The sequence below is a fragment of the Spermophilus citellus genome, assembly GCF_964194105.1.
Source record: "Spermophilus citellus genome assembly, chromosome: 6".
Taxonomy (NCBI): Eukaryota; Metazoa; Chordata; class Mammalia; order Rodentia; family Sciuridae; genus Spermophilus; species Spermophilus citellus.
The window spans coordinates 164,628,002-164,651,605 of NC_138187.1; the positions used below are offsets into that span (position 1 = coordinate 164,628,002).

The following is a 23,604-nucleotide window of genomic DNA, read 5'->3' on the forward strand; positions in this document are numbered from 1 at the left end:
CGGCTCTTCCGGTGCGGCCCGGAAGCGGAAGTGCGCTTTCCTGTGTGGAAGCGGTGTCCGGCTCGGTGGTCGCTCCGGGCAGCCGTCGCTTCTCCTGCCGGCTCTGAGGCGCCTCCCGCGGCGGCGGGGCGCCGGGCGAGCGCCATGAGCACCATGTTCGCCGACACGCTGCTCATCGTCTTCATCTCCGTGTGCACCGCCCTGCTGGCCGAGGGTGAGGCCGGGACCCGCGGCGGCGGCGGGCGGCGGGATCCTCCGGCCTGCGGTGCTCGCGCTCGCCCCTGACGGGCCCGCGGCCCCGGGCTCGGGTTTGGGAGCAGTCACTCAGGCGGGGGTGAGGCGCAGAGCGTGGGGGCCCGCCCGGGCAGGCGCCGGGGCCTCCGGTGGCTCGTGGGTCAGGTGTGGCTTTTGACTTTCAGGCATCACCTGGGTCCTGGTGTACCGGACCGACAAGTACAAGAGGCTGAAGGCCGAGGTGGAGAAACAGAGCAAAAAACGTGAGTGCGCAGGGACGGCGGACGGGAGTTCGGGAGCCACGTTCCCAGGACGTGGGGGCTCGGCCAGGCGACGACTTCGTAGGACACGGAAGTAACGCGGCTTGAGTTGAAGTGTGTTTATGAGCGTGCACCAGGAAACGTGGGCCGCGGCAGTGAGAGCTAGGGAAGGGGCCCAGATCTGTGGGCACTGCGAAAGGCCCCTGATGCAGATGACCTTGCAGGCCCTCGTGGATAGAGAATGAGGAGGGGGAAGGAAATTCCACGTAAAGAAATATGGGATTTTAATGTGTTAGGTATGTTTGAAGAATCGCAGGCCATTGTGACTAGTGTGGAGGCAAGTGATGTCTTCAGGATAAGCCAAGTTTTCAGGTGGGTGAGAAGGTTGAAGAAGTGTTTGAGGAAGAGATTGAAATTTGTTGTCTCTGAAATCAAACAGGAATTCAGCATGACACAGCTGAGAATGTGATGAGAATGGTTTCTTATAGGCACAATGTGGCCTTCGATATGTTTTTCTTATTTCGTTTGAGCAGCTGGCAGTGTTAGTCAATGGGACAGTGTTTGCCTGGCCTACGCATGCTCAAGTGCTGAGTCTGATCCCTAGCACTGTAGGAAAAAAAAAAGATACTTTTGCTTATTTGATCAACATTATAAGAAAGGAGATTAAGTCTCAGAAAGCTAATGATATACTCAGACAGAGCAACCAAAAGAAGTAGAGACCAGGCCAGGTGTGGTGGTGCACGGCTGCAGGAGGATCTCCAGTTCAAAGCTAGCAAGAGGGAGCCACTAAGCAATTCAGTGAGACCCTATCTCTAAATAAAATACAAAAAAAAAAAAAAAAAATAGGGCTGGGGATATGGCTCAGTGGTGCAGTTCCTTTGAGTTCAATCCCACCCCTCCCCACAAAAAAACCCCAAAAGAATTAGAGACCAAACTCAGCACATACTCCTCCCCATCCTGCTCTGGAGGTGTGATTCCCGTTGCTGAGGGCCTCCTCTGGTTTCAATCCCAATGCCTTGGGGAGGGCAATTGAAGGAGGAGGATCTCATTTCTAGGCTAGCCTGCACAATTTAGTGATACCTTGTCTCAAAAAAAAAAAAAGAGGATGTAGCTCAGTGGTGGAACACTTCTGGGTTCAGTCCCCAGTAGCACACACATAAAGACAAAAGACAGTCAAAATGGAAATGACCAGCTGGGTGTGATGGCATGCTTCTGTAATCCCAGCTACTTAGGAGGTTGAGGCAGGAGGATTGCATGTTCAAGGCCAGTCTGGGAAACTGGGGGAGCCTTTCTCAAAATTAAAAAAAAAAAATAGGGCTGGTGTTCAGTGCTGGAGTGCCCCTTAGTTATTTGTACTACTGGGAATTGAACCCTGATATCCTCTACCACAGAGCAACATCCTCAGCCTTTTTATTTTTATATATTTTGAGGCAGGGTCTTGCTAAGTTTCTGAGGCTGGACTAGAGCTTGCAATCCTCCTACATTAGCTTTCTTCAGAGTTATCAGATTATGGATGTGTGCTACCATGCCTGGCTAAGTCTTAATATAATATTTTATCAGTATTTGGTTATTGGTACTTATTATTATTGTTGTTATTATTATTAGCTCTACTACTAAGTTACAACCCCAGCCAGCTATTGTTTTATTCTTAGGATGTCATTTCTGTGTTCTCTGTTAGCAGTTTCAGGAACAGGCTGGTTAACTTAATCATGACCATGATCAAAGTCTGACTTTTTTATAAGCTTCTTTGATTGACTCAGCTGTGAGAAAGCTGCCTTTGTTTTTTAAATATAATGCATAATTAGTTTTTACTGTTTTTCTCTGGTGTTCACAGTGGAAAAGAAGAAGGAAACCATAACAGAGTCAGCTGGTCGACAACAAAAAAAGAAAATAGGTGAGGTATTAATCTAAATAAAATTTAAGGATTGGAAAAAGTTAATTTTTAGATGAAAATATAATAAGGTTTTTGATGGTATGCAAGGCCCTGGATTTGATCCTTAGCACTGAAAAAATAAAATAAAGAAAATAAAAATGGCTAGAGATGTAGCTCAGTGGTAGAGCACCCCGGGTGGTTCAATTCCAGTACCCCATCCTCACACACCCAAAATATGATTAACACCCAAAATATGATTATCAAAGAGCTTTACCCATGACACCTTGTTTCTCAGAAATAGTGAATTACTGCTGTCCACTTTGTTTTTACTGAGAACTCCTTTCTTTTGGTTCATCACCATTATAGCCCTCTTTCCCTCAAAAACTATTTTAAAAAGGTGTGCGTGTGTGTGTGTGTGTATTTGCATACATATAAATTTAAGCAAGTGAAAATTTGAAAGCCAGTACTCTTTTCTGCTCTCACAGGTCTTTGTCCCAAGATTTTCTGATTTAATGCCTTAAAGAAGGTATTCAACTGACTCAACTGGTCATTTATGCCACAGTTTATAGGAGAGCTTATAGATGGACTGCCTTTTGAGTTAGTGATGGCATGACAGGGACTGTGCATTGGGGTTCTCCAGAAAGAACCAGTTGTATATATGTACAGATATTGAGATGGAATTTATTGGAAGAATTAGGTCACATGATCATGGATTCTGGTAGGTCTTCCAGTAGGCCATCTGCAAGCTGGAGAACCAGGGAAGCAGGTGGCGTGACTCAGTGCAAGTCCGAAGGCCTAAGAACTAGGGAAGCGGATGGTGTGACTCTTGATCTGAGGCCAGAGGTCTGAGAACCCAGGGGGCCACTGATGCAAATCCTAGCATCCAAAGGCCAGAGAACTAGAGTTGTGATATCCAAAGGCAGGAGAAAATGGGTATTCCCCACTCCAGAAAAGAATGAATTTGTCTTTCCTCTGCCTTTGTGTTCAGTCCAGACCCTCAGCCCCTATGAATGGTCTCCACCTGCATTAGGTGGAATGTATCTTCCTTATTCAGCACATTGATTCAAATAACCATCTTTTCTGGAAAACTTTCACAGATCTCTCCAGATAAATGACTTTGTTAGCTACCTGTTTGTTAGCTACCTGTTGTTAGCTAGGTATCAGTCCAGTCAGGTTGATACCTAGAATTAACCAGCATGGGTTATGAATTTTCTTACGGCTGACTTTTCAGCAGGAGCTATAGCTGGAGACTTATCTTCAGAATGGGCTAAGAAAGGAAGGGAAGGCACTCAAGCGTGACTGAGTGAGGTGTGCATCTTTTCCTTAGTGGCACAGAAATACGGGAAGATGCTTCTTAACTTTAACATATTTTGGACCCTGAATTTATATATTCTCTGTAGGCTTTTCTCTATGCTATTTTGATTGGTTGGAGGTTAATTCATTTTGTGGTCAGAATGGGTGCTGTCATTGCTACTAATTTATTCCAATGAATACAAGAAATGTAACATTTTACAATTTTAAACTTTGCTTTTTTTTTTTTTTTTTTTTCCTCCCCTTTCTTGGTACTGGGGATGATCCCACGGGGGCTTATCCCCTGAGCAACATTCTCAGCCCTTTTTTATTTTGAGACAGGGTCTTGCTAAGTTCCCTAGGGCATTGCTGTCTTGCTGAGGCTGGCTTTGAATTTGTGCTCCTCCAGAGTTGCTGGGATTACAGGCATGCACCACCATGCCTGGCTAATCTTCCCTTTTGTCATTTTGGATAATAAATAACTCTAGAATATAAATGTATCTTCTGCATATTTCCAGATTTTTTTCTTCATGAAATATGTTGACATTTTGTAGATATTTTATTCCAAAAATTCATTGGTAAGAAGGTGCATAGAATTCTTCCCAAAAGGAATAGTTTTTCCTTTGGAAAATACTTGTTGCCTGTATTACATCCTGGGGTTCTTTCTAGGTCACATAGGTCCAGAATAATTCACATGGGACAAGTGAACACTAAATGACAACACTGTTTATCTCCAACACCCAGCATCTTTAAATCCTAGATTTTCAAAGGGAGGCACAGAAGGTTTTGGATGCACATTTATTTCACCCTAATAGCTGAAAGAGATTGGAAGTGCAGCTATCTTGGATGCCTTGGGCTCCCAGTATTGAGTTGTCTTTTTGCCTTAGTAGCAAAGTCCACTATCTGTGGGTTCTTCAGCAACCCACCAGGATGCGAATGATATGAGATTAAGACTATCCTTACTTATTGAACAAGAGACAACTTTTTGAGAGAATTTATGCTAGTTAACTAATATTAACTAGCAGCTAAGTTAAATCAGAGCCATGGAGTCAATCAACAAGAAGCTGTGCATTTCGAGTAGAATGACTGCAAAACTATTCTCATAATTAGATGAATCATTATGCTCAAATGTCCAATTCCTGCTGAGAAACAATTTAGTATCATTTCAAACTAAGTTGTCACACTTACAGCTATTTAATAATGTGACTTTCCTACAAGTTTTTCCTCTGAGGAAACAAGCTCTTGCAGGGAAACTGGAACATTTTTAAAAGAAGATCTTTAAGCATATAGCTTATTAGAACTGGGATTGTTCTCATAAAAACCATGTGTTATATAGTGATTGTATTGACATAATAGTCTTCATCAGTATATTTACCTTTGTAACATAAAGATCATTCATTTTCAGGAATAGTAGTTTGTTTTTATAATATTGGTAATTAAAACCATCATTGGACATGAAATAACATAAAAATTCATTTAAGCCAGGCTCAGTGGCAATACCTGTAATCCTGGTGACTTGAGAGCCTGAGGCAGGAAGATTACAAGTTCAAAGCCCACCTCAGCAACTTAATAAGACCCCGTCTCAAAATAAAAAGGGGTGGGGATATAGCTGAGTGGTAGAGCATCCCTGGTTAAAAGAGAGTGTAGGTATTGAGGGAGAGAGAGAATATGAGATGTGTTAAATGAGTTAGGAGGGGAGAACAGGTAAAATGGAAAGAATTTAGGCATTCTCCTAGTAGTCTGTTAAAGGTATCATCGGTTTCTGGTTATTGAGGGGAGGGAGGTTTATAAAGCTTACTGGCTCTGGGGACATTAATAAGAGTATTGTTTATAACTTGAGGAGTGCTTGAAATTTTTTCCCTGTGGGGAACATTCCTTTAGGTTGTATTTGTTTTTCCTTAATGAGCATTTTGTGGATTTCTGAAGACCGATGTTATGCAGGAGTTTTAACATTAACTTCTTTGTTTTTACAACTTCATGGTCTGTGGTATTCTTTAAATTTTGTTTTATGCTTTTTGAGGCATGTTAAGCATTTCCTACCAACAGGTTTTTCAGATAAAATTTTGCATGTATAATACCTCCCTGTGAAGTATATATTTTTCGTTTATTGTATCTTCATTCTGTCTTCCATTTTATTTAGAGACTGGGTTTTGCTGAGTTGCTTAGGGCCTTGCTCAGTTGCTGAGTCTGGCTTTGAACTCCCAATTCTCCTGCCTCAGCATCCTGGGATTATAGGCATGCACCACCATGCCCACTTAGAACATACACTCTTTTTTAAAAGAAATTTAGAAAGGGGAAAAAATATAAGAGATGAGGAGTTAACAATTTGAAACTCCTAAGTACAGTCCTTACGGTGCACTTATGATTAACTGATTGGCAGTTCCCACTGGTGTGGTTTAAGAGTGTATATTAATTTACAGTCAGTGCATTTATTGCCAGAGGAGATTTTTTTTAATTAAAAATATTATTTAAACATTTTTAATTAGTACATTATCATTCTTATAATTTTGACATGTTCATAAATGAGTATAATAGTTGGCTCAATTTCAATTCCCCCAATTTTTGTTTAAATCTCAATCTTCTGTTGTTCTACTGACAGCAGCAATGATACTGAAGGAGACTGCTTCCATAATCACCAGTGACAAGTTATGTAGCAGCTGTTCTGTGCTCAGCACTGTATGTATTAACATCACGTTAATTCTTTTCAGAGAGGCAAGAAGAGAAACTGAAGAATAACAACAGAGATCTGTCGATGGTAAGGGTGACGAACCACACCTCACGTCTTAGCAGCAGGATGATCTGCATCCATGGCATTGCTCTGACTTCTCAGAAATGGCTCACCTCTGAGACCATAGATAGGAATCACATGGTTCCTGGGTAGCTTTTAAGGACTGTCTTAGGGTTGTAATTTGTTTCTTGCTCGGTTTTCCTCTTATACTTTGAAAGAAATTAGCTTATTTTCTTTTTCTTATGTTATTGTTAAATCTTGTGGTGGCTTTGTAATTCTGCTGTAGGAGTTGGAATATTATTGATGGTTTTATTATTTTGTTTTTGTTTTTTGGTACTGTGGATTGAACTCAGGGGCACTTTACCACTGAGCCACATCCTCAGCTTTTTTAATTTTTTATTTTGAAAGTGGGTCACTAAGTTTCATAGGTTCTCACTCATTTCCTGAGACTTCCCTCAAACTTGTGATCCTCCAGCCTCGGCCTCCCTGGTTGCTGGGATTATAGGTGTGTGCCACTGTGTTTTTTAAGCCCTTTTTGTTTTGAGTGTGAGACATTCCATAAAGTACAAAGAAAGTGATTTTTTTACCCATTTACTCAGTATTTCTAGACAGCAGATTTTGTTTAATAGTGTTGTCCTTAAACAAGGATAGGTTGATTATGTGACCTAAGTTTTCTACTTAACTCTTGTATACTTAGCATAGGACATCTGAACTGTGCTCCAGTTTTCTCTTACAGAGATACCTTTACTGTACTTATTTATTTTCCAGAAATTTTTTAAGTTAGAAGAGAACATTTCAAAAAGTAGCTTTCCTTACCTGATGACAGTTATTACATATTCGTCATAGCCAATGAAACTGTAAGAGATGAGATGCAAAATGCCAATATATTACAGAGTATGGTGGTGCATACCTGTAATCTTGGCTACTCTGGAGTTTGATGGAGGAGGATCACAAGGTTGAGGTCCACCTTTGGCAACTTAGTGATACCTTGTATCAAAATAAAAGTTATAAAGGGCTCGGGGTAGAGCACTAGCCTCTAGGACATGTAAGGTCCTAGGTTCAGTTCCCAGTACTGGGGGTGGGGGGCAATATATTAACAATTCTGAAAGAATGTCTGATGATCTTATATCTTTATAATCTGTGGACTGTGAAATTAAGAAAGAATTGGGTTGCAAATAACAGTGCCTAACAGTGGCCTAGAACCCATGATGGTCTCTTTTCTGCTGAGTGGGCTGGAGGTTGGTAGTCCTGGGCCAAAGGAACATCTCAGCACTGCTTTCAGATCCTCAGGTCCTTGGCCAAAGACCACCTGATGGTCTGAAGGCTGCTTTGCCTTGGGACATCATGGTCTTTATTCTAGGCAAGAAGAGTGGACAGAAGGCCTTGAGGAATGCCTAGGAGTTTGCCCTACAAGTGCCCAGTCAGCATGAATACTTACATTGCTAATGGCCAGAATTACTTGGCAAGGTTGCAAAGGAACGGAACTGGGGTAGAAAGTGGGTTAGTTAATAGACAGCTTTGCTGTGGAGAGCTTTTTAAAAATGACAGGAAACCTGAACTTTGAGGTATGCTTGAGTGGTGGTTTTCTTCAGTATGAAGTTATGATTTGGTTTCTTTATAGGTTCGAATGAAATCCATGTTTGCAATTGGCTTTTGTTTTACTGCCCTGATGGGAATGTTCAATTCCATGTGAGTATCCTTTTGTATGATTTTGCCTGGTAACTGTTATTCTGTTTATATATATACATGGATGTAAACTTTTTGATAATGTTTGATTTTGATATAATTTCATACTTGTTAAGTCACAGGAATAATGTATCTCCTACCCTAATTCATAGTTATTAGTATTTTGCCACTTTTTTTTTTTTAGTCATACATGAACTTTTTTATATTATTATTATTTTTAATATTTATTTTTTATGTGTAGATGGACCCAACACAATGCTTTTATGTTTTTTTATGTGGTGCTGAAGATCGGACTTAGGTCCCGCCCGTGCTAGGCGAGCAGCTCCGCTGCTGAGCCACAACCCAGCCTCACATCTGTTTTCTTTTTCCCTCTTCTATATGTACTAATGTTTGGAGTGCTACTCTTTCTTCATATTTGACAGTATGTTGTACACTTCTTGTTCCTTTACCCATAACTACTTTAGTGTTTATTTTCTAAGAGCATACTCTCTCTTTTTTTAATATTTATTTTTTAGGTATAGGTAGACAAAATATCTTTATTTTCATGTGGTGCTGGGGATTGAACCCAGGGCCTCACGCATGTAGGCGAGTGCTTTACCTCTGAGCCACAACCCCAGCCCAAGAAGAACATTTGCTCATTTAACCTAAAGCAAGAGCAGAATCAAGAGAACTTAATTTTGATAGAATACAATTACACAATAGCTTTTCACCCTCTGAACATTGAGATGTTTTATTTACAAGGTAAAGACTTGGGCATTATGTGTTCTCTAAAAGCCCCAAGTAGGTTCCATCTGTTTTTAAATTGGCTGTTAGTATGCTATCGCAGACTGAAGTTAGTCACACGAAGACGTTTTGACTCTTAAAGTAGAATCTTAACAACTATAATCTGTTTAACCATGAGGTCAGTTACTGTTACCTAAAATAACACATAGCAGACCTGAGTAACTGTTGAATGGCTTTTGACAGAAGTTAGGAAAACATCTTTTTTTTCCTTCTCTCTCTCTCTCTCTCTCTCTCTCTCTCTCTCTCTCTCTCTCTCTCTCTCTCTCTCTCTTAACCACCCTTGGTGGTATTGGGGATTTTATTCAGGAATGTTCTGTCTCTGGGCTTACATCCCCAACCTTTTTAAAAAAATGTTTTTAATAGTTTTTTAAATATGTTTTTAGTAGTAGATGGACACAATACATTTATTTATTTTTATGTGGTGCTGAGGATCAAACCCAGGGCCTCACACATCCTCTACCACTGAACCACAACCCCAACCCCCCGACCCTTTTTTTTTTTTTTTTAAGAATTTTATTTTGGGGGCTGGGGATGTGGCTCAGGCGGTAGCGCGCTCGCCTGGCATGCGTGCGGCCCGGGTTCGATCCTCAGCACCACATACCAACAAAGATGTTGTGTCCGCTGAGAACTGAAAATTAAACGTTGAAAAATTCTCTTTAAAAAAAAAAAAAGAGTTTTATTTTGGGCTGGGGATATAGCTCAGTTGGTAGAGTGCTTTCCTTGCACAAGGCCCTGCTTCAATCTCCAGCACCACAAAAAAAAAAAAAAAATCAAAATGGGGTCTCCCTGAGTTGCCCAAGTGGGCCTTGAACTTATCCAGCCTCAACCTCCCAAGTAATGGGGTTACAGGTGTGCACCGCTGTGTCCAGCTCTTTTTCAAAGCATACCTGAACTGTACCCTGTGCTTTAGAATTTCCCTTACTTTCTTTTCCTTCTCTTCCTCTAGTTTTTCTTCCCTTGCTTCTTTTCTGTCCCTCTCCCTTGCCTCCTCCCCAAGCATATCTTCTTCTTCCTGCCTGTAGGGTGCACATTGTCATAGGCACTATGTGAGGTATCGAATATAAGATGAGACCCCTGGGCTGGGGTTGTGGCTCAGTGGTAGAGTGCTCGCCTAGCACGTGAGAGGCCCTGGATTCGATCCTCAGCACCACATAAAAATAAATAAATAAAATAAAGGTATCATGTCCAACTACAACTAAAAAATGAATATATATTTAAAAAAAAAAAAAAGAAAGATGAGACCCCTGCCCTCAGAATCAAAATCTTTACAGGAGGAAAAGACAGAGTAAGGAAAAAACGAATATATTAATTTTGGGGGTTGTTATGAAATATATAAGTGGTTGAAAAAAGTAAGTGGTTGTTTTATCTAGGTATAGAATTTAGAGAATGTGTCCAAAATGGTTTTAACATAAAATTTGCACTAACTAATCATTAGAATTATATACCTTTAGAGCTGGAAGGGATCTTCAGAAGATTAAATGACAGGGTCTTGCGATGTTAATTTTTATTAGGGTCTTGCTAAATTGCTGAGGCTGACCTTGAACACCAGTGTGTGTGTGTGTGTGTGTGTGTGTGTGTGTGTGTGTGTGCGCGCGCGCGCGCGCGCACAGGTGCGCACACACACTAGAATTTGAATCCATGAGTGCTCTACCACTGAGCCATGTCTCCAATCCTTTTTATTATTTATTTGAGAAACAGTCATGCCAAGTTGCCCAGGCTGGCCTTGGATTTGTGATCCTCCTTCCTTGGGCTCCTCAGTTGCTGGAATTATAGGCTGGTGTCACTGTGCCCAACTGGCCATCTCAATTTTGATTAGGGATTAAGTAGTGTCTTATTTATTTATTATTTCAAGTACTAGGGATCGAACTCAGGGATGCTGTATGACTGAGCTACATCCCCAGCCTTTTTGATTTTGAGAATAGGTTGCCAGGCTAGTTTCCAGCTTGTGATCTCCTTCCTCAGCCTCCTGAGTCGCTGGGATTATAAGCATTAACCACCATGCCTGACCTTAAGTGTGATTCTTAACAGACTTAATCATATAATTAATACTCACCAAATATTTTTATGATTAAGGTATTAGGCCTTAGACCAAATGCCTAATTATTTGTGCAGTTAATTGTACTTGATAAAATGTTAAATGCTTTAAATTTTGTGGTACAGGTTTTCCAAGATATAGAAGTCAAAGAATCAAATGGAGTTATCAGGCCTTTTGAAAAAGATGACTGTTGGCAAGCATGAAGGTTATTTGTTGTTGGTTTTTTTGTTTGTTTGTTTTGGTTTTGGTTTAGTTTTTTGTTATCAGAGATTGAACCCAAGGGTTCTTAACCACTGAGCCACATCCCCAGCCCTTTTTTATATTTTATTCAGAGAGAGGGTCTCGCTGAGTTACTTAGGACCTCGCTGAGTTGCTGAGGCTGGCTTTGAACTCACAATCCTCCTGCCTCAGCCTCCTGAGCCACTGGGATTATGGGCATGTGCCACCATTCCTGGATTCTTCATTGTTACACTATTTTCTTTTTGTTAACTTTCTTGTTCAGAGCCCTGGGAAATAATAGCCTTTTATTTTCTTGTTTTATTTTTCAATTCCAATGAAGGTTTATACAATCTCAGTGTTTAACTATATATTTTAATGCTGTTTTTATGTTTTTGTTCTAAACTTTCTGCACTGTGCATTATTTAAAAAATACAGTATTGTTTCTTGGATTATCAGCACCTGGAATTTAGAAGACTGTCTCCATTTTTATAAAGTAGCATATGAAATTAAAATTATACATTTTTTATTATATAGAACAAGTCATTTAAACTTTTTAATATAATTTCTCTGGTTTTTTAAAAATATTTTTTAGTTGTAGATGGACACAATAACTTTATTTATTTCTATGTTGTGCTGAGTATTGAACCCAGTGCCTCACACGTGTGAGGCAAGCACTCTACTCCTGAGCTACAGCTCCATACCAATTTCTCTGATTTTATTTTATTTTTTATTTTTATTTTTTTTTAAAGAGAGAGGGAGAGAGAGAAAGAGAGAGAATTTTTTAATATTTATTTTTTAGTTTTCGGCGGGCACAACATCTTTGTTTGTATGTGGTGCTGAGGATCGAACCCGGGCCGCACGCATGCCAGGCAAGCGCGCTACAGCTTGAGCCACATCCCCAGCCCCAATTTCTCTGATTTTAAACTCTCAGTTATCTCCTTGTTGTGGATTAGATACGTAATCTCTTAGTATCCCTTTTTAGTCTTTTTTTTTTTTTTTTTTTTTTTTTAAAGAGAGAGTGAGAGAGGAGAGAGGGAGAGGGAGAGAGAGAGAGAGAATTTTTTTAATATTTATTTTTTTAGTTCTCGGCGGACACAACATCTTTGTTGGTATGTGGTGCTGAGGATCGAACCCGGGCCGCACGCATGCATGCCAGGCGAGCGCGCTACCGCTTGAGCCACATCCCCAGCCCCCCTTTTTAGTCTTAAAATTTGTTGATAGCTGGCAGATTCTTTAGAAAAAAGCCCCAGGTTGTACAAGAAGAACCAGTTGCTGGGAGGCGGCAGAGGTGCTGGATTGGCTTTTATTTCCGTTTGACTTCTCCTCCTGAGTCATTTCCATAAAGCTGACATCATAGAACTTTAGATTGTCGAACACATACCTTCTCCCCAGTTCAGAAATCCTTCAGTCAGATTTCCTTTCCAGTGAGAAGCTTGATGTTTTCTGAGACAGCTCATACTTGTATTGAGTAGTTTTAGGGTTTGGAAGTTATTACTTTTACTAAGACAAAATGTGTCTCCCTATAGAAGCCCTGTCTCCAAATTCAGAGTGGGGAAGGAAATCATCTACCTGTCTATCATTCTTGTTTCTCACCCTTGCTGTCTTCTTTATTAGGCTACGTACCACTTTCTTCAATATGAATCTAATCCCCTAGAAAACTTAATGCATTAAAAGTAAGAATTTGCCGGGTGTGCTGGTACACCCCTGTGATCCCACTGGTTTGGGAGGCTGAGACAGGAGGATCATGAGTTCAAAGCCAGCCCCAGCAACAGCAAGGTGCTAAGCAACTCAGTGAGACCCTCTCTAAATAAAATATAAAATAGGGCTGGGGATGTGGCTCAGTGGTTGAGTGCCCCTGAGGTAATTCCCCAGTAACTGCCCCCCCCCAAAAAAAAAAGTAAGAATTTTTGGAATTTATTTTCATGTTTGTTGTCCTACAGAGTAGACGTTCACATAGTTGAATAACTTCAAGGACATAAAACATCTTAGTTACAATTTCAGGTTGAATATAACAAAGAATAAAATGACCATAGAAGCCGAATGTGTTGGGTGTGTATGTTAATAACAAAAGGAATTGATGTCTTCTGTATGTCACCTTGCTTAGTAGTCCACCTCTGCAGGGTGAGGATGGCACACATTTATTTTTATGTGGTGCTGAGGATCGAACTCAGTACCTCACACATGCAAGGCAGGTGCTCTACCACCAGCCCCAGTCCAAGGTTGGGTGTTTGTACTGCAGACGTCTTGTGAAGAAGTGAGACTCTCCTCCTGGAAGACTACTACTTTTGTTTTGCTTTTGTGAGGTTAATAGGTTTACGCTTGAGCCTTGCAGTTTAATACACAGAGTGAGGGAGCTGGAAGTGCAGTAAGTAAGTGGAAAATTAAACACATGTAAGATTCCCACTTTAGTCTATTTTATGTTCTTTGGAGTACATTGTACAAGTCTTTTAGTACTTGATTTAAATATTTAAATTTTTTTTCCCCCACCAAAGAAAAAGATGGATTACTTCCTTCCTTTTTCCCCCATGGAGACTATCCAAATACTAAGTGTATTTCTTTTTTCTTTCTTTTTTTTGTAGTACTGGGGATGAAACTAAGGACCTTGCACATGCTAGGCAAGCACTGCACCACTCAGCTGTAAGCGCAGCCCTTTGAATTCTTACATTGAGATACAGTCTTGCAAAGTTGCCCAGGCTGTCCATGAGGTTGGGACCCTCCTGCCTCAGCTGCCTGATTTGCTGGAATTACAGGCTTACACCACTGCACCCAGCTAACATTTCTTTGTTTCTGATGTATTGAACATTTATTGCTATAACTTTCACAAACAAAAGCTTTTTAGGATCCTCAGTAGTTCGTGAATACATAAATTATTAATCCACGTATCAAAAGATTGAGAACCACTGGTATAGGAGATTGATGAGATTCATTTAGGCTCTTCTTTATATATTGCTGTACTTCAAACTTCTGTCTCTTTTAAGCACATCACTTTCTTTTTCAGAGATCAAGAGATTTAAAGTTCTATTTCTGTCCCAAAGTCTTCTCTGAAAGTAAAAAGCTTGTTAGTCTTTCAAAAATAACCATTCTTTGTTTTCCTTTGCAGATTTGACGGCAGAGTGGTGGCAAAGCTCCCCTTCACCCCTCTTTCTTACATCCAAGGGCTATCTCATCGGAACCTGCTGGGAGATGACACCACAGACTGCTCCTTCATCTTCCTGTACATCCTGTGCACCATGTCAATCCGACAAGTGAGTGGTCACAGCCATGTTCCACGCGTGTCCTTTGTCACCTTCACACGTGGTTAGCTTCCACCTGTAGACTACTGGAAATGCTTATCTGCTGGTGCTGAGGTCTTTTGGCTGCTCATCCTGAAGCTATAACTCTGGATCACCGATCCTTAGGAAGGAGTGGTAGTTACCACACCAAGCATGGTTTCCATTCCCTATTCTTGCAGTGGGGAAAGAGAAAGGGGCCAGCTCCCCTTGTCCCTGTAATACCAGAGGCACTCCCTTGACACTGGCAGTGACCCCTGTGACCCACCCTCACAGCCCAGTCACTTCTCATCAGGCTCCACCTCACACTGTTTTATTGGGATCAAGTTTCCAACTTGAACTTTGGGAGACACACTCAGGCCATCGAACCAGGATATTCATCTACAAGCAGGTTCTTTTCATTTGCAGTTACACTTTAACCACTTTAGAGACATGTCATTCAGAAGAGCAGATGATCACTGTAACCCGATCTCCTTGTGCGTTGGTTCCGGGCAGGGAGAACTGATCCCTGTCATTGCTGAAGATGATTCTAGCCTTTACTCTATGGCAGGGATTGCTAATGCTGAAAATAGATGGGTAAATAGCAATTGTCTGTACCCTGCGGACTCACATCCTAGGTGGGGAAACAGACCCAGAATTTATATCAGAGTGGTTGGCATGTGTGTGTGTGTATGTATATGTATGTGTATACACGCATGCACACACAAAATACTGCAAGATTTGAAAACATAGTGCGGGAGCGTCATGACCACAGAGACAAATTCTCTGGAACCAAGAGTCTCTGCAAGAGGACCACTCGAGGTGTGTCCTTAAGGCTGGGTGGGCCTTTTCAGTCTTATTCTCGTTCTTGGCAAAGGCTGCAGTGTGAGAGAACACACAAAGGCATGAGGTGTGTGGGGTGGCAGGCTCTGAGTCCTCTGAGTGGGTACAGCCACAGGTGAACAGCAGAGGAAGGTGGCTTTAATCTGCCTCACAGCACAATATTGATTTCCTGATTTTTAATTTTGTTTTTGTTTTGTAGTTGTATCTGGATAGCATGCCTTTATTTTATTTGTCTACTTTTATGTGGTGCTAAGGATTCAACCCAGTGCCTCACATGTGCTAGGCAAGCGCTGTACCACTGAGCTACACAGCCCCAACCCATTTTTGTGTTTTATTTAGAGACAGAGTCTCACTGAGTTGCCTAAAGCCTCACTAAATTGCTGAGGCTGGGTTTGAACTCGTGATCCTCTTGCCTCAGCCTTCAGAGCTGCTGTGATGACAGAATTGTGCCACCATGTCCAGCTGTTTTGCGTTTCTTGTAGTGCAGGTCTGTTGGTGACACATTCTACTAATCTTCATTTATCTGAAAGTACCTCGTCTGTATTATTTTTCCCCCATTTTTTTACTGGTACGTTATAGTTGTACATAGCAGTAGGTTTGTCGTTACAGGTTCATACTCACACACATGACAGCATCTTTCCTTTTTTTGGCACTGGGGACTGAATCCAGCCAGGAGCACTAAGCCACTGAGCCACATTCTCGGCCTTTTTTTTTTTTTCCCTCTATTTTTTAAAATTGAAATAGGGTTTTGCTAAGTTGCTAAAACTGGCCTTGAACTTGTAACCTTCTTGCCTCAGCCTCCAGAGTCTCTGGGTCGCTCATTCATGGCTTAGGCATAGTTATTTATCTGATTTTAAAATGTAGTCTGCTAATTTCAACATTTGAAATTTGGACTCTGTCTGTTGCCTATTTTCAGTGTGAGTTTGTTTTCCTGTTTCTCGATGTGTCGAACGGTTTTGGATTGTGCCTTGGACAGTGCGTGTGGTGGTAACAGAGATTCTGGATTACTTTATTTTTTATAAGAGTGTCATTTTTTGTTTGAGCAGGCAGTTAACTTAGTCCTTATTTATCTCTGTCCTTTCTGGCTGTTACAACGAAACACTATAAACCAGATTGCTCGCACACACTAGTACTTTGTTTTGGAATGTGAGAATTCAAGATCAAGGCAGTGGCAGTCGCTGCATCCTGCACGGTGGAAGGGATGAGGCAGCTCCTGGGGTCTCTTACCAGGCCCTCCTCCCAGGGTGAGGCGGAGCCCTCCTGCAGAGCCACCCCCAGGGTCTCATTGTCTAATACCTCTGAATTGTGGGGAGGCAGACATTTAGGCACTATTGTCTCCTGTGTGGTAGGGGACAGTGGTGATCTTTAAGTTAGTCGTATTAGACAGCTGGGCTGCTGGGAGTTGTGTCACATATATATACTTCAAGTTAGGCAGAGATTTGAGCAGTTTATATGGGAAATTTGGATTCCCCTTATCAAAGGCCCAATAGTTTTCCAAGGCTCGTCCCCATAATTTTTAGTTGCTGTGGTTACCCTAATCCTGCCCTTTGCTTCTTTAAACTAGTTAAGGGACTTTCATTCTTTTAGACACGCAATGAGGTACCACCTGAGTCCTGCCTCCATTATGAGCTTTTTTTAAAAAATGAAGGCAAACCTCTCATTTTCTTGTACTAACCTAAATTTCAGAACATTCTTCTTGACTGATCAAAGAAAGGGCTTAAACAAGAGATCTGGGGGCATTTTCATTGGAAAGATGGGAAACGGAGGGAGGAGATAGGAGAGAAAGATTATCCTGACCCCAGCAAAAAAGACCTTCATTATTAAGGGGCCCTTTTTTCAGTTAGAACAGAAAATATTCAGCATTTCAGAGGAGCCTGGTGAGGGTGCGACTGTAATCCCAGGACTGGGGAACTGAGACAGGAGGATCACAAATTTAAAGCCAATATCAGCAAGTTAGTGAGATGTTGTCTCAAAATAAAAAGGGCTAGGGTGTGGCTAGGATGTGAACCCCTTGGTTCAATCCCTGGTATAAAAGGAAAAATAAATTATAAAGGAAGTGGTGTTGCTCCAGAGCAGATTTGATGCACTTGTCCTTCATTCAGAGTTTTTTTTTTTTTTTTTAATATTTATTTTTTAGTTGTAGTTGGACACAATACTTTATTTCACTTATTTATTTTTATGTGGTGCTGAGGATCAAACCCAGGGTGTGAGGTGAGTGCTCTACTCCTGAGCCACAACCCCAGCCCACTTCATTCAGAATTTTCATTTCCACTTTGCAAGATGTTTGTTGAAGTCTGTACTATGATTTGTGATGTCATTAGACACATTCTAGAATGTAGTGGCTCCTTGAAGATGCTTGGTGGTAGGGAGGGAAAGACCAAAAAAAGGACCCATCTGAGGCCTTCAAGTCCCCAACTTTATTTTGTTTTCTGTATTGGATTGGGTTTTATTTAAAGATGAAGTCTTTCTGTGGCTTAAAGGGTCTGAAAGCTATTGAAGTAGTCAGTCTCCTTTTTTTTTAGGGTAATAGAGTAAAAAATATTACTAAGCCTCTGAATAGTTTGTCAGTACTGCAACCCAAGTTTTTTGACTCCTGTTCATTATTATTTGTCGTGCCCCTATAAGTCTGCTTTTTCAGTACTTGATCTTTACATCGTTCTCCCAAGTGATCTATTCAGATGTATCGTAAGAGCCCTGGGAATATTGGAAGGGGTATTTGAAATGATTGCATTTTGTACCAGGCTTTGCTAATCCAGTAAAGGTTAGATTATGGTGATTAATGAGATGTCGTGATAGATTGGAGGTGAGGGCCGGTTGCCAGGTGCTGGAATTACTGACAGTGAACCAAGGGTTACCATCACTGTGATTTTAGCCAAGTGATGAAGAGTGGAATTGAGCAGAATGTGCTTATTGTCAGTAATCGGAGTCTTCCCGAAATACGCCAGCAGTGCGTCACCTTTCCTTGATTCCAGTTCTTGCCCTTTGCAGAGAGAGGAATGTACATCCTGTAGTGGTATTACTTCTCTCAGTTTCCTGCCAGTGGAAGACATGATTTTGGGAAAATGTTTCATCTTTGTTTTTCCCTTTTGTTACTCTGTTGTGCAGGACTGGGCAGGCATTCACAATGATTGTTTTGTGTTTTTTCCGAAGCCTGATGATATCTTACTATATTTTGCATTTGTATTTTTTTTCCCATGGTATCTTCATTATATATTAAAACTCAGGTCTTTTAACCGCCCCCCCTCCTTTTTGTGTGTGCTGAGACTTAGGGCACTTCACACTCACCCTTTTTATTTTATGTATTTATATGTGGTGCTGAGAATTGAACCCAGTGCCTTACACATGCTAGGCAAGTACTCTACCACTGAGCCACTGCCCCTGCCCTACTCTTTGCTTTTTTGAGAAGGGCTTTGCAAAGTTGCCCAGGCTGGTCTTGAATTTGTGATCCTCCGGTCCTCCTCTTGAGTTGCTGGGGTTACAGGCATGCACCGACATGTCTGGCTACAAAATGTGTGCTTCTAAACTAAACCTTGCTCTTTAGAAAGGCCTGACAAATTGGTCTCAAGGATACCTGAGGGACTGTAGGAAAGCAGGTCACAGTGTGCTGCTTGGTGAGTCCTGGCGGTTGGTGTCTTTTTGTGCTTATTGCATGCAGAGGTTATAACAACCATCCTTTTTGGTTCATAAACCCAAGTTTGGGTGTTCATGCCATCATGTCTGATGTGCCTCCCTCTAAATCTTGTTATGTCGTCATACTGCCCATCTGACCTGGGGAAGGGGTCAATAAAGTACTCCAATGAGTTGTCAGAGGACGTACATGATGGGACAGTGCCTGGCACAGTGTCATGCTCAGTCACTGTGGGACCTTACTGTTACTGCTTCATCTTCGCGCTGTGACCTTCACTTTGAGGTAGCGGCCCAGAAATATTTTTGTTTAATGCAACTACTATTTGTATATTTGAGTACTCTTTATATGCATTTTATATAATTATTTTTAAGGGTAGTTTTGGGTTCATATAAATTCAGCAGAAGGTACAGAAGAGATTTCTTGTTGTCTACAAATGCCCTGCCTCTTCTACTGTTAGTATCCCCAGCAGAGTGGCACGTTTGTTAAAATTGATGAATGCACATCGATACGTCTTTTTAACCCCAAATCCATAGTTTACATCAGGGCTTATTATTAGTAGTAGTAGTAGTAGTAGTAGTAGTATTGGGTATTATTTTGGTATTCACTGACCTGGAGGCAGGAGAAAACTTACCTTCATCCCAAGGTCGCTATACCACTGAGCCACATCCCCAGCCCTATATAGTTTCTATTTTGAGAAAGCGTTTTGCTGTGTTGCCTAGGGCCTTGCTGAATTGCTGAGGCTGGCTTTGAACTTGCAATTCTCCTGCTTCAGCCTCCTAAGCTGCTGGAATTATGGGCATATGCCTCTGCTCCTGGCCAGGATTTATTCTTGATGTTGAACATTCTGGAAGTTTTGACTTACATGCATTTTTTTTTTTTTTTGCATGGTTATAACATAGCATTTCTTTTTTATATGGATATACATATAAGAAGAAGGAGCACAAACATTTGTTCACTCAAGGGATATTGGTGTTTTTCTGTGCTCATGCATAGTCTTAATAATTGTGATTTTTTTTTTTTCCCACAGAGCTGCTGCTAGGATAAGAATCTGTTATAGGGGTGGTTTAATAGAGGTAGACTCTGCTCCAAGTTCTGTGTCAGCGCCTTCCTGACTTGTAACCTCTGACTGCCTCAGCTTTTCACCTCAAAGGCAGGGGTACCCAGAACTGTGACCTCAGCCTTAGAAGTTGAGACACTTAAAGATGTGTGGAAGTGTAGGCTGTTACTACCACTGTGGAGAGCTCCTGCCCGCTAGGCGTCCTGCCAGGTCAGTTAGTTCCTGCAGGTGCTTTAGAGGAAGAGATTTCAGTGACCTGGAGGCAGGAGAAAACTTACCTAAGGAAAAGTGGCTAAAAGACCTTGGTTTCATTTATAAGTCTATAGGAATGTAAACACTTTATTTAGAATCTGACTACGGATAAGGTTGCATGCAGTAAGTGTATAATATTTGTATCTAAATGCAAATACTGAATAATGGAACTGTGGTGCAGCTAACTGACAGTTCTGCAGGATCCTGTGACAGGAGCGCCAAGGAAGAAGCATGTGGCTGCCAGGGTCCCGCCAGCCCTTCTCTGAGTGCTAGGGTCTGTCCTCACACTTGTCCCTGCTGCTGCCCAAGCTGTCCCCATCTGGAGCAGTATCTCAACTCAAATCATTATATGCTCTGAATCAGTGTCTTGTTTCTCCAAAGTGTTTATTTATTTATTTTCCTTTAAGTTGCTGACTTTAAATCATAGAAACCTGCGCTTTATGGGCATCAGAGATTTTTGAGCTGACTTTTCATCTCTGAAATGTTAAGGACTCATTTAATTGACCCTTTTGTCTGCAGAATAACTGAGCAAGGCTCCTTTGTATATTTTGTCTGCAGAATAACTGAGCAGGGCTCCCTTGTATATTTTGTCTAGACTGTATGTGTTTATCATCAAATATTCTGTAATGTCTTACTTCAAAAAAAATTTTTTTTTTAATTTGCAGTACTGCACATTGAACTCAATGGCTCTCCACACCCCTAGCCATTTTTAAAATTTTATTTTTAGATAGTCATGCTCAGCTGCCCACATGGCCTTGAACTTTTTTTTAATCCTCCTGCCTCACCCTCCTGGTAGCTGGATTATTCGCTTTTCTTGCTGCTTCGTGCAGTGAGCTCTTTAGAGATAGGCATGAAGGAAATATTTTTATTATGTAAAGGTAGTACAAATTCAGACTATTCTGTGGCTTGTAGTCTGATTTACTAATGATGGATTTATCTTCTTACCCTGTTTTCAAATTTCTCCTCTAATATGAGCCATTATATTGTGAAATACCTGTATTGAAATATTTTATGGTAAATATAATTCAAATAAGTTCTTAAAGCCGTGATCTTTATATTAAAATATTTCATTATATTCTGACAGTATAAATACACACACTTTACTCTGCTACACAACCTGTAAGGTCGTCATTGATCCTAACAACCAATTGAAGGAGTGTGTCCTTCCAGAGCAGCTTAGTTCTCAGTGCCCTGTGTCCAGTGGGGGCTGTGACTGCTTATGTCAATCTGGAGCTCTCTGGTATCCTGTGTTCATTGCGGGCTATGACAGGTGAATGAGTGGTTCAGGGCGTGCAGACTCCGTGCGTTTGTTGTGAAGACCAGGACTTTATTTACACAGAGAGCACCAAGCAAGAGAGGGCAAGAACCAAAGCACCCGGGTTCCAACTTACTCTCCTTAGAATTTAGCTTTGTCATTGTGGCCAGCTGTCACACCTTGTCAACCTTCAGTTTTCTCCATGTGAACTGAAGGCACTGAGTGGGAATAATTGGATGAATCCCAGTCTTTTTTAAAATGCCTATGAACTTTCAGCAGCTGGCCTCTTCTTCACCTCTGCACATTCGTACACCCTGTCTGTTCCCTCTTTGAACAGGGTCTGCTCACCAGTGCTCTTCAGTACACCTACGCCCTTTACCTGTTGAGTCATCACCTTTTGAAAGTCCACTTTGTTTACCCAAGACCTGTTTATGCTGATTTTACTTGTTATTTATGTAATATAATTAAATGTTATATTATTCAATGAAATCAGAGTAAAAAATTATTTAATGGGAGCTAAAGTAAATTTTGAAAAATTGAATAAAGATGAGTTTCTAAATATATATTTTGCATTAGATATAGGTGAGATAAAGAAAGAGGGCAGGGAGTATTAAAAATCTATGAAGATTCTGGACTCCAGATTGCTCTTTCAATCTCTGAAGTTCTTTCACCACTTTAAATAAATTGAAACTGAAAATTGTAGACAGTGCAATAATGACTACATCTAGCCAGAACCCCCATGCTCACAGAAAAGGCCTTGTGACAAAAAATGACTTACTTAAGCGCTATAGATGCCTCATGTTCAAATTAAAAGATGATCTGGAGGCTGGGGTTGTCTCTCAGTAATGGAGCACTTGCTGGCATGTGCTTTAAGGCTGCAAACAAAAAAAGATCATCTCTTTTTAAGATTCTCCACTTGAAACAGCAGCTGCTGTGGTTGGGAGACCAAGGTTCATCAGGTAAAGAGGTCTTTGCTGTTCCATGGTGTTTTAAAAATAACAGTGTTGCGCTGGGTTGTGGCTCAGTGGTAGAGCGCTTATCTAGCATGTGTGAGGCACTGGGTTTGATCCTTAGCACCACATAAAAATAAATAATAAAATAAAGGTATTGTGTCATGTACAACTAAAAAAAAACCCAAAAACTGGTCATCTTATCAAAGGTCTTAACAGCCAGCCCTTCAGCTGGTATGAATCCTGTCTACCTGAGGTCTACATGGGGCACTTCTCTACCACCAAAGTAAACCCATTCCCACTGTGTTTTCTTCACAGAACATCCAGAAGATTCTCGGCCTTGCCCCGTCACGCGCTGCCACCAAGCAGGCGGGTGGATTTCTTGGCCCTCCACCTCCTTCTGGGAAGTTCTCTTGATCTCCAGCAGGACCTTGACTTCTTGGCATTCTTTTACACTCTCAGATCAGACTGGCAACTGTTTTGCAGCATGAGCGATGGCGGCCTTGGTACTGGGGCCACCTTTAGCCTGACCTCCTCTTGGCTTTCTGCTGTGATAGCAGGAGAGGGGCATCAGTGAGAGGACAGTGCTTCTACTCACAGAGAGCTTTTTGTTTTTGTTTTTAAATAAGTGAATTAACTAGTTAAGTTCAGGTGGTTTTTCTGTAATTAAAAGTAAATGTCATCTTTCTGTTTCCATTTTCATGAGCATTTCCTGTGGGAGTGCCGTGTTCCGCGACGGCTGGCTCTCCAGAGCATGGAGACTAAGTCTTGTGTTTTGTAAAGCCAAAACTATCATGATCAATAAAGAGGCCAGATTTTTAGCTCTCGCATCTACAAGCAAAGATGGTGCGTTTTGTTCTTGCGCATCCTGAGACCAAGAAGAGTTCAAGTGTGTTTTCATATGCTGTTTTACCTCCCTTAACCTCCGGTAATCTACCTGGAGAGCTGTTGGGGTAGGAATTGGAAAGCAGAAATGGAAAGTGTGACTCTTGAGAGCTGAAAAGCGAGGTCCTCCGTACCTCCCTGCGTCCACTTCACGTCTACCTTCATGTGAGGGCATCTCCGTCTTCCCTGCAGCCACGGTTGTGGTCACACATGGCTGATCTTCAGAGCTTCCTTTTAGTCACAGTGACCTTCACTGCTTGTCCTGCTTCTTCGTTAGGGGGACGGGTGCCTGTGCCATGGTCCTTTTCCCAGTCCTGCCTAGAGTGATAACCCTGTCCAAACACTGACACACTCAATCTTCATAGAAGTGGGTTTCAT

General features: G+C 41.4%; 1 protein-coding gene across 1 annotated transcript; it reads left to right on the forward strand.

The window, feature by feature from the left end:
* The first annotated feature begins 16 nt into the window (after positions 1–16).
* TMCO1 (transmembrane and coiled-coil domains 1) lies at positions 17–23,025 on the forward strand. The gene is made up of 7 exons (XM_081299395.1): positions 17–214; positions 420–497; positions 2,329–2,388; positions 6,366–6,412; positions 8,007–8,074; positions 14,209–14,353; positions 22,660–23,025. The coding sequence occupies exons 1-7, from the start codon at positions 145–147 to the stop codon at positions 22,756–22,758; spliced, it is 567 nt and encodes a 188-aa protein (XP_081155521.1). The 5' UTR covers positions 17–144; the 3' UTR covers positions 22,759–23,025.
* Positions 23,026–23,604: the final 579 nt, after the last annotated feature.

Coding starts and splice junctions, on each gene's coding strand:
- TMCO1 (XM_081299395.1), top strand. CDS start 145: ATGAGCACCATGTTCGCCGACACGCTGCTCATCGTCTTCATCTCCGTG. Junction 2,389..6,365: donor ACAACAAAAAAAGAAAATAG/GTGAGGTATTAA, acceptor AATTCTTTTCAG/AGAGGCAAGAAGAGAAACTG. Junction 14,354..22,659: donor GCACCATGTCAATCCGACAA/GTGAGTGGTCAC, acceptor TTTTCTTCACAG/AACATCCAGAAGATTCTCGG.